Consider the following 13616-nt stretch of genomic DNA (forward strand, 5'->3'; position numbering starts at 1 on the left):
GTGAATATAATGACTATGGCAAAAAAGGTATTTGTAGTTTTGTAGCTTTTACATTTGATATAAGAAAATTTCCTTAAGATTTTCTGTTGGCTGGATAGATAACTTTGATAAAATGTTTTCAAATTATGCACTGACACAGAAATCAAATCCCAACTCATCGTGGAAAACTGTAGCAACAAGGGTACTAAAGCCAATTTCAGTCTTCCAATGAAAGAACCTGTGTTTAACATCACTCACCATGAATGGACAAAGATGAGGTTTTTCAATCAAAGATTTACAGTATTGGAAACCCCTAAAAAGGCAGTTTTATCCTGGCCTTGATAGGGTACCTAAGTGTCAGCATTGACTCCACGGCCGTGCATCTTTGAGACGCCAGTTATGAGAGGACTCCTGATGGAGTGGTGCTTACCCATTGGGCTGCTAATCTTTGGGACAGAAATTCAAAAGCATTGGTCACTCGGCAGGAGAAAGTTGAAGCTCCCTAATTCCACTAAGATTTACAGTATTGGAAATCCATAGGGATAATTCCACTCTGTCCTGTAGGGTCTCTATGAGTCAGAGTTGGTATGATGGCAGTGAGATAGGACATAAATTGAAAGCCTATGGGTGGTACAGACAGTTAAACCCTTGACTTCTGGCCAAAAGTTTGGTGGTTCTAGCCCACATTTGAAAGAAAAGAATGGAGTGTGACTAATAAAAAGAAGATAATAAAAACATGACAAAAGAAAGTATCTATTTAGAGAGGTATTATTATAGAAGGTATTGTTTTGAAGAATGATTTTGAAATAATGACTTGAAACAATAGGGCTTGTTGTTGTCTGGCTGCCATGGAATCCATTCTGACCCATAGTGACCCTGGAAGTCAAAGAATTAGCCTTGTGGGTTTCTGAGACTGTAACTCATTGAAGGATTGGAAAGCTTCATCTTGCTCTTACAGAGAAGTTGGTGGTTTCGAACTGCAGTTAACAGTCTGAGACAAAGGTCCCTGCCATTCTGGAAACGTGTGGCTTTTTCAACATTCATCCACAACACCATCATTCACGCGCATCATTTCTCCTGTGGTCTTCCTCAGCCATTGTCCAGCTTTCGTGGCATAGGAGGAGACAGAAAATAGCATCGCTGAGCTGAGGTGCACCTTAGTCCGCAAAGTGAAAACTTGCCCTCTAACCCTTTAAAGAGGTCGTGTGCAGCAGCAGATCGACTCATGCAATCAATGCCTTGTTTACTTTCTTGACTGCTGCTTCCATGAACGTTGATTGTGGACCCTATGCCTTAGGATCCTGAACATTTATCCTTTCGAAGGTACTGGTCAAATGCTTTTTTCCTTAAGTCCAGTAACTCTAACTTTTAAGAATAAAATAAATGCAATGGAGGCAAACATTAAGAGAACCCATTGCTTTGAAAATATGGCTAAATAACATCAAGAGATTGCGTTGGGAAAATAGAATCGCTTTAATATACTTTTCCATCAAATTCTCTGGGACTAAAATTCCCTTTCATGCCCGTTAGCTGCAAATGTTCTCAGCATTCACTTGGCCTCTGGGTACATAATAACCTTTCTAAAGGTCTCCCCAAAGCATATTTTGGTCATGCAGCAGTCTCCTTGAACACAAGTAATGACAAACAATAAGCTAATTCTCAAAAGTTTTTTTTTTAAGTCATTTTTACTACTTTTAAATGAGTGTGTTTGATGCATGATTTTGGTCCCCTGATTAATGGTCACCGCCAGCCCAGCTTCTGGGGTTGTAATGTATCCGTGAGCTTCCCTCCTCCAGAGCTCGACCATTAATCCAGTGGCATATGTCAGCTCAGCAGAGCAAGGTCACTCTGCTGCTTCAAGGGGAACCTTTTTAGAAATAATAAAACTGACAGAAAGTTCTTTTTTACATGCTTTATGCCACCTGAGGTTGAGTGCTGCAGTTAATATCATAAAGCTTATAAACATTCCCATCTCAGGCAGCACCCACTGCCACTGAGCTTATGAATTTAAATGTTTTGTGGGGCTTTTTTTCCCTTCCCTTAGTTAGAACAGACATGTTTATGTGGGACAAATATAGAGTATGTAAGCCCAAACAAGGAAAGAAGGGGTGGGAAAAATATGTCGGCGTTAGGATATTAAACATATCACTGTTAGAAATTTCTCCATGTCAGTTGCATTCATTTTCCTTTCAGTCATCTTGAGTTTGGCATATGGAGATTGAAATCTACTGGAGGGTGAATTGTGCTGCTGAAATATAATGGTGGCGTTCCAAGTGAACCCAACGTTTATGAGAATCCCTTCACCTGCGCTATCATGACAACAGTGTAGAGCATTTGTTTTTGAGTGAATTGAATTTTTCAAAATATAAACATTCATCTCATTGGTAACAACTACTTAAATTGAATTAATTAGTAAGATCGTCATAATTTAAAAGTAATTTGATATTTATAACTGGCCTAACTTAAGCAAACTACACAAAAGGAATAATGGCTATATAATTATGATGCTATTAAAATGCACATATAGTGTTTCAAAGTATATCAAAATCACATATTGATTTCCATATTTCATGTACTTTTTACATAATCTGAAAACAAATCAAAGTTGCATAGCTCTGATCATATAAAAAATTCAGAAAGAAAACTGAAAATTTTAATTTGCTGTTTACAAATATCCAGACTAATATCATAACACTATGAATTGTGAAATAATATTTAATATGAGATAAATCTGCCTTATGTATTATTCCAGGAATGAAAATTACTAAAATGATTGCAAAGAAAAAGAGATGAAACTAGAAGTGAGGAAAACTTGGCAGGTCAGTTCCGGCCTTTAGGGAAGCCCAAAGCTTGGTCAGGACTCCATCTATAATACTCTAATATCAAGACCTCACTCCGACAGGCATGGAAACTTTAATTTACACATCTTTAGAAGTTAGCAATCTTACCATATTGACTCTTATAGCAAACAAGTAAGATACCCAAAAAAGCCAAAATCAATTGTTGATTTGTTATGAGTTGTCGAGAAGAAGGGATAATCCTGCTAAGAATTGCCTAACCTGAAGAAATGCTGCTATCAAATCAAAATTCTCAGTTGCCGTGGAATCAATTCTTACACATGGTGGTCCCAGGAGTATCCAAGTTGAACTGTGTCCCATGGTGTTTCCAGTGGTCAATTTTTTTTTCAAAAATAGATCATTAGACCTGTCTTCCAAGGCAACCAACCTCCAGATAACAATGGACGTGTAACTATTTGCACTACCCAGATGATTAACAAAAATTGGTTGATTTGTGCAGTAATAGAGTGCCAGATGAATGATTAGCTGGTATCAAATGGCATATTTCCTTCAGCTGGTTTGGACATAATGGAACATTGCTACTTTCCCCACTCTTTCTAATCATCCTATGAAGCAACGATCTTTTATTAAAAGTCTATTTATTTTCTTCAGATTATAGTACAATGTCTGATTATTACATTCTGACTCTGAGGATGGCTAGTTTGTTTTTAATAAGTGCTTCTCAAATCTTCTCTAAGCACTCTTTTTACACAGTATTCTGAAGTAGGTCATGACTTTCAATGACTAATATTTTCCGTTAGTCATGTAATACTCATCATATATATATTGAGAAATCACTACCATGTTATACTACAACAGGTTTTAGTTGTAGTCAAGGCTTAGTATGAAGCACATGATAGAGTTGATTCAATATCCCTCATCCACCAAAAACATACCTCAGAGAAACAAATATGAGTAAAATATGCCCCAATTCTTGGTAAGAAGCTGTTTGGAGGACATAATGAAATATATAACAGCAACATCAAATGAACATCATGAAAATAGAAAGATGAATAAGTGAATACTTACTATGTGCTAGGAACTTAGTGTTTAACTTAATTCTGACATCAATACTATGAGATATACTTTACTATATCCCTGTTTTAGATATGCACAATGAGGGATAATGAAATGCTCAAAGTCCTTAAGTGAGAGGTTAAACAAGAGCAACCTCAGATCTAGTCCATATTGTTATAATCCATGTTCCCTACTCTGCTGTACTACTCAAAACACTGCCTTAGGTAAGAGTGAAGACTTTCTTCAGAAATTCAACTAGGTATTAAGGAATGACTACTATTGGGAAATGTTTACTTATTAGGAAAAGTTTGCAAAGGCATTCTGAGGTCATGGAAGCATAGACAGGAGGTCAGGACACTGGTAAGAATAGTGCTCAATAGACCAACTAAATGAGAAGATCTGACGGTGTGACCTCTACTTAGCTCTCCTTCGCAATGTATCCCACATGGATCTAATGTCTTTCCATAAAGTCATAGGTCAAGGAGGTATAACCAATATTATACTGCGTCATTTCTCAAATGATTTCTAGTGGAGGTCTTGGGGCATACAAAAATAAGCAAAGAATAACATGGGGGAGAGCGTTTGGGTTAAGCAGAGGTGCTACTGTGGAAAGACCTAGGTTAAAGATTTGCCTGGAGTAGAGTGTTTAGAAAGAAAACAGCTCAAAGTCCTCACTTTCAATTTGTAGGACTTCACGGACCAGTGAAAATTTCCAAACCTGCTCAACAGAAGGGGAGGGAGGGATCTAGCCAGCTGTAGTGACAAATGGCTCTCTCCATACACAAGTATCTCTTTATCTACCATTCGAGACAGCTTAAAAATCTAATATTAATTGATTCTTAATGGAGAACATTTTTGTCGTCTATTCTGATGCTATTATGAATGTTTTGGTACTAAAAGTTCATCTAAATTCTCATCACTAGAAAGGAAGACCAATGTATCAGTTTGGTAAATTTGGAAAACAGATAAATAGAGATTTGATTCTGTTATTTAGGAGGAAAATGCACAATCTTCTGAAATAATGAAACTACTTATTTAAGATTAAATAAAACCGTGAATATTAGCATCTTGTTAAAGTTTCTGGCCTAGAATAAGCATCAGGACATGTACACTCCTTTTCCCTTTTATTATACTTGGTTAGATAAGCATTAAAATGCATCCTTCTTGTTTCAAAAAGCAATGAAGAACACACTTTAATGCCACAACTATGTGTCATCCTTATCTAAGAGCATAAATTTGCACAGCGGGCAGTGCAGTGAAAACAGCTCATCAGCAACTCATCACCTCTCATCATTGCTGGGATCAAATGCAAATGGGAAACAATTCCACTTCAGTCATTGCTAGTGAAAATTAGCATCTGTGACATTAATGGTGTCTCATTTAGTATGCACTTTAGATTTTTCGTTAAATGGTTTTGGGAGGAAAAAAAGATGTCTATTTCCAGAACTGCCATTATTTCAATGTTTCCCTTTAAAATAACAGTGGGGTTTGCATTTCCTTTATTCAAAGAAAAACCTCAGTTGAAATTTACTAACACAGTTCATTAATCCAAGTCAAGTAAAGGCCAAGTTTCTCTAATTACAGTAGCCAAGTTTTGGTCCTGAAATGTACATTTACATTTTTATCCTAGGTCCTAAAACTGTTACATACAATGGACCTCTATATTCTGGTAAATCAAGTGGATAAAAAAATGAAGGAGTGGAGTCTAGCCTGTCAATCAGATCAGAGCCTGATATTCCCTGCTTGTGGGTGTGGCCTTCTCATGAGGATTCTGGGAACTTCCTCTCTCTTGATTCTGCCATCAGAAGAGGCAGACAACTCTCTCTCTCTGCTTCACATTCCGGTTGACAAGACACCTGAAGCCATGCTCATGGCAGCCAGAGCCCTGAAGATGCTTCTACTGCCATTGGATCCACAGGACTTTTCACCAACCGGCCTGTGATCTTCCTGCCTTCTGCATCATTGTTTGTGCTGCTTGAGTCTAAGAAGAAATTTATGGGCTAGTATTGGACACGTGCTGATATTGGACTTACGGACTTATGGATTGACTGAACTGGGCTGGGATGTTTTCTCAATATAAAATTGCTCTTTTTTATAAAACTGTCTCTTACACATATATGAGTGTCTCTGGATTTGTTTCTCTAGTCAACCTGGACTAACACAAGCTTTAAAAACTAATTCCAGTTGCATATATACACAGACACGTGAACAAAATAAAATCTCTCTTACATACACACTAAAGACTTTTTTATAAGAATAATGAAATTATGTAGTGCTAGTGCATGTTTGAGGGGTCCTGGTGATGCCATGGCTAAGTGATCCGCTGCTAACTAAAGTCTCCATGGTTTGAAGTCACAAGTTGCTCCACGGGAGAAAGATATGACCATCAACCACTTTCTATGTTGGAAACCCTGTGGGGCAGTTCTACCCGATCCTATGAGTATCCTAGGAATCATAATTAACTCTTTGGCAACAGATTGGGTTGTCTTGAGTCTTTATAGTTGAATCAGACAGTAAAATCAAGAAACCCCATTCACTTTATAAGTACATATAAAGGGCATTTTGTTTTTTGTTTTTAAAGGTTCCCTCTAGTTGATTTGGACTCATGGTGGCCCCACATGTGAAGAGCAGAACTATTCAATAGCACTTTCAAAAACAGAATGCCAGGCTGGTCTTCCAAGGAACCAGTGTATAGGTTTAATTGCCAACCTTTCAGCTAGTGGTCCAGCACATAACCAGGCGTGCCACCTGGAGAGGGTGAGGGTAAGGCATTTGAAGGCCCTCAATGCTGAAAATCTGTGATATCCTTTCTTCCATTTGCTCATGCACTCAAATGAGTTATGTGAGTTTATAGGGATACATATGTGTGTGCTTGTTTTTCTTAGCTATCGATGGCTTCTTTTTTAATGCCACTATAACAATCGTCCCTTTCCCATTAATCATTTATACTGGGTCCAGTGGTATATTAGGTGACTATAGCATGAGTTAGACTCAATCTCCGACTCTCACCTCATGTTTATGAGAAAGAAGTATCATATTCCCAAGAGACCTGCAAAGGAAAGGACTTTTAATTACACAGCAGGGAATGTAGGAAACAAATGCCAAAGAAGGTGGTGGTATACTGGGGGGTTCAGAGCTTACACAGCTTTCGGGGGGGGGGGGGCTTCCTTGGGAGGCTTAAAGAACTGTATTTCCATGCAGCACACGCTCACGTACAGGAGCAGTGACAATTGCAGTCAGTGCTCTGCTAGTTCCTGTTCAGCATGGTGTTGGCTTTTCCTTGTCTGCTTCGCATCTATGGTCTTTGCTTTGGATTGCTGGTGTTCCTGTGCTGCTGATGCTCAAAGCACGCACTGGCCTTGCTTACTGAGTAATTCCTACCTGCACCCAGTGTTGTGCTACCCTGAGTGTTTCAGACAAGGTGCAGGAGGGAGATAACTTGAACACGGGGCTATTAAGAATACCTTGCTTGGTTTTGTTCTTGTTTTAAAATTTTAAGTTTGGAAATGAGTGGACACAGATCAATTCTGTAGATGGGATTTCTGCAATTAGTAAGAAACAGGAAAATAAGGAACTCTAAATGCCTTGCCAATGTACAGAAGGGTACAGTCCTTTTGTTCTAAAGTGTATGGCTTCCCTGGTCCTCATAAAAATTAGCTGTGACTTAAAATGCAAATAGAAATAATGTCTCACAGTTCTATATCTTGTAATAACTGTGTAATAATTCAAAAATGGGCAGTGGAAACTGACATGTGCAGTTCTCTTCAAAAATCTTTCGTGTGACTTTACTCAAGTCAATTTATGTTCTTAACTTTTTTATTTGTAAAGTGAAGCTAAATAAAAATACTTTTCTCACAGAGTTTTTATAATATGAATTACTGTACAGAAAACTCTTGATATGGCAATTGGTATGTAGTAAACAAAGAAATAATAAAGGTATGAATACATTTGTGAAATAAATTATAGGAATTAAAAAGAAACAAATTAAAGTGAAGCATTTTAGGAAAAACAAGCCAAGAAACCTGTGTACCCTAATGGAACCCCGTATGAATCGTACTGATCTATGTGATCCAATCAGAGGCTCGCTGGAGACAGTCCAACACTCAACCTGCTGAGCCACGAGGATCATAATCCTCACTCCAGTCGTGTTCTGTCTGTGAGACAAGCCATAGCATCTAGCTTTGGATCCTTGTGGAGTCCCATTGTTTTTGCCATAAAATATGTGAAATACCTTGAGACTTTTTTCTGTGTTAGAAAATTGCCCAGTCAGGTAAGTGTGTGTTAACGAGGAGGTTTCCTAAGACAGTATCTTACTGATTAAAGAAGTATCAGTATAATGTAAAAAGGAAAAGATACAACTAATCTGAATAGATGAAAGTATTAATTGCACATATACATTTACATATCCCTTGACCTTCATATAGAATGAAACCATTCACTGGAAGAAGATGGAAATTCATTCACAACCAAATTTATTTATTTACAACATAATCAATATAATTATTTCCATGATATATCCCAGGTGTACATGTTATGAAATAAATTGTTAATTTAGTGAAAATGTAGGTTTATAAAATGAACAAAATTTTATTTATTTTACAATAGTTTCTGCTATTAAACAAAATGAGGATAACAGACTAACATATCAGTTTGAAATAGTTCAGTGCTAAATACAATAGTAATTTACTACATAATACAGTTTTTATGGGTCACCCTTAAATCTGCATTTTAAATACTAAGGAAATTCACTACTTCATTTTAACACATCTAGTTTCAATAAATGTTTGTTGTATTTAATCCGGTAAATTGGGAGGAAGAATTAAAGCTAAATAAAAACTTATGTGACTTTTAAAATGTTTTTGGTTTTTCAGAAACATTTTTCTTGTGTTATCACTATATTACCAAAAGAACAGAAATCAGGATATTGGTGTCAGTGTGCTGACAAGCTACATTTTAACTTAAGAAGTGTTAATAGTTATCATGTATTTTTGTGTGTGCCACAAATAATTAATAAAGGAAATCTGCTATCCTTAGTTTCCTTCAAGGAAGTCACAAAGTAACTTACATCCAAAGATCTGAAAAATATTGATCACCATTCAATACCATATGATATAGAAAGTTCACAATCAATTCTCAAATATTTCTCTCAGAACAGGAACCAAGCAAATAAAGAATAGTACTAGATATTAAATCAATCCTTTAAAAAGATATCTAGACTCAGCTATTATCTATTCAGAAATAGAAACCCTGCAATAGATTGCAAATGTTATTTATCTAAGAAACTATGAAATATACAATTAGTGGAAACATTTTCTTACTCCAGTATTTCACCAAATGTATCTTTTAGTCCATTAATAAATAAAAGTTAATGTCCTCTTGTCAAATCTAAACTGTGTTGTCCATGCTCTATTTTTTCTTAGCGTGGCAATTAGTGATGTTATGAAAAATACAAGAACATTGCAAATAGAACCAATTGAGCAAAACTATGATGAACTTCTGGGATTTGGAAGCTTCCCAAAACACAACTCAACCTTCTCTCAAAATGTCATTAGTTCAAGAGTGAGAGTAAGAAAAATGCATCTCTGAAACAAGCTATAATATTTTACTTTAAAAATAAAAAACATCAGAGTTCACTGAAATATCATTGTTTCATAATATCCTCATACTAATACATTATTGAGAGAAAAATGCATTCAGGGTACTGTAGATTTAAATAGACAGTAACAGCTGTATAGTCTCTAAACAGTACAAGAAAGTTCCAGAATATTAACTTGAATATTTGGCGTTGTCAACAGAGACCACCAACCTGATTCCTGTGAAGTTGATGATCTGAAGTCAAACCTCAGTAACAGATGCAGATGATAACATCTACCTTTGCAGATATTTTTATTGCTGTTTTTCTTATCGTTAGCATGAATAACTGATATGGAATACCCATTTTTTCTTATATAAAACAAAATGTATAAATACATCTATGTATATATAGTCACACACATGTATTAAATGGTTTTGTTTTGTTTGTCTACATATAAATCCATCTTACCTTTGGTTTTTGATGTTTCTCCTTCTCTGAAACATTGGATGGTTTTCTTTTCAACATTTTGAATGTTGCCTGTTCCCCCAGTGAGTACACTCCCTGTTGTTACAGAAACAACTGAAAACTGTTAGCAGTTTGCTCTCGGTGATGTACAGCATCAGATAAGTGTCAACCCAGTGACCTGCCACTTCCTCCTTTGGGCAGGATGTGACTTCAACATCTAGGGGTTTTTTTCTTCATCTTCTTCTCCCTGCGTTTTTTCCCCTTATTGTAACTATTTGGTAACTGTTTGGTGTCCTGGCTCTGCTATATTGTGGGAGGGGTGCTGTCAAATTACACACTTCAACATGCCTACCGTTATCCTGAAAATCATCACAATTTCAAAGTAAAACTAAGCTTTTCAGTTTCTAGAAGAATAAAGAGCAATGCATTCTATAAATTAAAAGGAAATAAGCACCTGAGCCAACAAATGAGAGAACAACAGAGAGGTGGGCTTTTAGTACTAAAAACAAAACAAAAATATTAATAGCGGAATCAATTTATATTTGTCAATAATTCTGTTAGAAGCTGAAATAAGATAGACTTAGACAATATCACCAGACAAACAATATTGAATATATCGATATTGGACTGCCAGAAAATGAACTGGCTGACTGGGAAGAGTAGAAGCAGAAGGGCCATTGGAAGCGAGGGCTCTAAGACTTTGTCTCACGTGCTTGGCTATCAGGAGACACCGATACCTGGAGAAGGACGGCACAAAGAGAATCGACACAGTGGTTGCAACCCTGGGCTCAAATGTAGGATTCAGAGTTCACAACAGAATGCCCTATAGCTGGTGCCATTAGGTGCCATCGAGTCAGTTCTGACCCATAGCGACCCATGTACAACAGAAAGAAATACCACCTGGCCCTCCGCCATCCTCACAATCATTGCCATGTTGCAGCCCATCATGGGTCAAACACACACGTTCGGGTCTTCCTCCTTGTCACTGCCCCTCCACTTTGTCAAGCATGATGTCCAGAATGCCACACCAAATAAATGCATAAAACCCATCCATTAAAGGACCTCAATTAAACAGAATCCTCAATTAACCAGCTCCATTCCTGCTACAATCTAAAATGTCATCTACTAATAATGCCTGCCCCAATGATCATCCAACGAATCAACTTGCTACCCTCCAAGAAAATATCTACAGTTGCTGTTTAGAAAGACACTGTGGCTTAGAGACTTCCCTTATCAAATGAAACATTTTCATTTTTTCCTACTGTCAGTACAATCAAACAAACACATTCAGAAAGTAAAGACACTGGAATTTAACTTTCCAGTTTATTGGGGATTTACCAACCAGAGACTCTCACAACAGCTGAAGTTTTCTTCTTCCCTTAAAACAGTTTTGTTAAAGTAGATAAAAATCCCTGGGTTGAAAAACAGTGGTGTCCTATTCCTACTAAGCAGCTTGTATCAGAGACCAAGGAACAGACTCTACCTCTGAACTCCTCCTCTCTGGCCAGTCCCAGTGCTTCCCTAACTTTTTTAGCAATTAATATAGTGCGTGTCTAAATATAGTGCTTGACTAAAGTCAAAACAAACCCTCTACCTTCGAGTTGATTTGGACACAGAGTGACCCTATAGATACAGGGTTTGTGAGACTGTAAATCTTCATGGGAGGAGAGACAGCCTCGACTTTCCCCTGAAGAGTGTCTGGGGCTTGACCTCCCACCGTACAGTTAAGCACCCAATGTATAATTCACAGCAGCGCCATGGCCCTTGTGTGTTAGACCATCAGAAATGTGTCAGCAAATGAAGCATTTGGGGGACTTAAAATGCATCATCAAACTGAAGGAGTACACTTTCAAGAGTATGATTAATGCCCTGTCCTCGCTGAGTCGCGAAAGCAGAATTACAGTTTCAAAAATTATTGGACTTTCATTTTCAAAATGCTAACCTGGATGATAACACTGGAAAAGCTGAGGAGTCTGAGGGTGGGTAATTCCCTGGAAGTATGTCTTCTTTAAAACTGTCTAGTTGAGGTAAGACAAGAACAGTGACTGAAGCAAACCATTTATTTCATTTCTTCCAAAGTTGAATGATATGAAAATATGCATCTCGTAACCATGTTAAAATCTCCATCTGCCTGGACCTCTTTACTTCATTGCTGAAAAGAGACTTAATTCAGTTAAGGAATTCAGAAAATAAGATGGAAATAATAATTCTCTCCCTTGCTAGATCATACTGATTTGGGATGGGGTAGGGAGTAAGAATGACAAGGAAATGTCAGCAAAAGTGCTTCCAACAACATTATAGGACTTGTCAGCTAAGTCTTGCTGTATGTCAAAACATGGTTATCTATAAAAAATCCCTATGAAACGTCAAAACGTTCTGATTGGCCTTTGTTCTAGTTCATGTTGTTATAGTCATAACTGAACAATGTTGTCAAGTGCCATGGCTCCTTTCTAATGCACATGCACAACAGAGGAACCACTGATTGGTCCCGCACCATCCTCACGGTGGTCCTTAGGTTTAAGCAGCTACCATGTCAATCCCACTCACTGAGGGTTTTCCTCTTTTTCACTGCCCCCACTTGACCAAGCATGATGTCCTTTTTCAACAACTGGGGTCTCCTGGCTACGTGTCCAATAACAGAGTCTATCTATCCTTATAGTGACTATAGTTAGATTAGGTACAATTTCTCAAAGTGTTATCATGCTAACATGATAGTTTGAAAAAACTATCAACTTATGAATCTATATGCATTGAAACAGCAGTAGGCATGATCTCTAAACATATTACCACATTTAACACTATAAAAAAACTAAGAGTGTAAATAAAACTATAATATTTTCCTTCGAAATTAAAACCAGAAGAAGTAATTTTCCATTCTCTCATATTCAAGAACGATGGATTTTGGAGCTTGAGACTACTATGACCTCAGATGCCCTATTAGAATCTAATCATGTTAAACCCCTTGACACTCAAATAGCTTCACATTACAATGTGGATAATTTATTATGCGTTATCTCCTACTTTTGGAATACGAATCTGCAAGGTGTTTACTAAGTGTATCAGCAGAGACAAAGTGTGAAAGTCATAGGGAGACTGAATAGACAGAACACAGGATCGGTATTGAACATACCCATCGTGATTAAACCACTAGGGCCACCTGTTGCACAAGACATGTTCTGAAACAGGGAAATTGCAAAAGAGCAAAGTCTCGGCACATTGTCTCTGCTCAGTTCCTTAGTGGCCGTAATAACCAAGAGTGCGAGAAACAAGGTAAAACCATGTGGCTTCTGCATTGGTTACTCCTCCTGCGTCATCGTGAGTCAAAATTAGAGATTGTAATCAAATGGCAGGTGTCATTTACTGGAAAGTAAGGTGAACCGTAAAAAGGTTTTCTAAGATGACAATCTAACAAATGTTTGGCCTACGTCCAAACCACTGGAGTTAAAAAAAATTAAGGGCTATGGGATCAGATGCCTTTGATTCTGTGATTGTGATTGTCTAATAATTTCCATCTAAGTCTCTTTGCTTCTAAATATCAACCAAATCACAATTGGAAAGGTTAATTGGTAAGAATAAAATTAGATAAGAATAGCCCAATCATTTGTAGTATACATTTTATTTTAAAACATCTTGGTTCAAAGGGCAAATTACTTTTGAAGTGAACAATTTTAGAATGTCTGACTTCGCTTTACACTTTTTCTAATATGTGGACTTTGTTACAATGAACTTTATATCAGTGTGGT

At 37.2% G+C, this 13616-nt stretch overlaps 1 protein-coding gene across 1 annotated transcript in view; it reads right to left on the reverse strand.

Moving 5' to 3' along the window:
* SAMSN1 (SAM domain, SH3 domain and nuclear localization signals 1) overlaps positions 1-9933 on the reverse strand; it is a 49546-nt gene extending 39613 nt beyond the window's left edge. Inside the window, exon 1 of the mRNA XM_004711314.3 lies at positions 9877-9933. Within this exon, the coding sequence (XP_004711371.1) occupies positions 9877-9933 (57 nt within the window). The remainder of the gene's footprint in view (positions 1-9876) is intronic.
* Positions 9934-13616: the final 3683 nt, after the last annotated feature.

The sequence above is a fragment of the Echinops telfairi genome, unplaced genomic scaffold (assembly GCF_000313985.2).
Source record: "Echinops telfairi isolate 266 unplaced genomic scaffold, ASM31398v2 ScPeMD7_7469;HRSCAF=8507_0, whole genome shotgun sequence".
Classification (NCBI taxonomy): domain Eukaryota; kingdom Metazoa; phylum Chordata; class Mammalia; order Afrosoricida; family Tenrecidae; genus Echinops; species Echinops telfairi.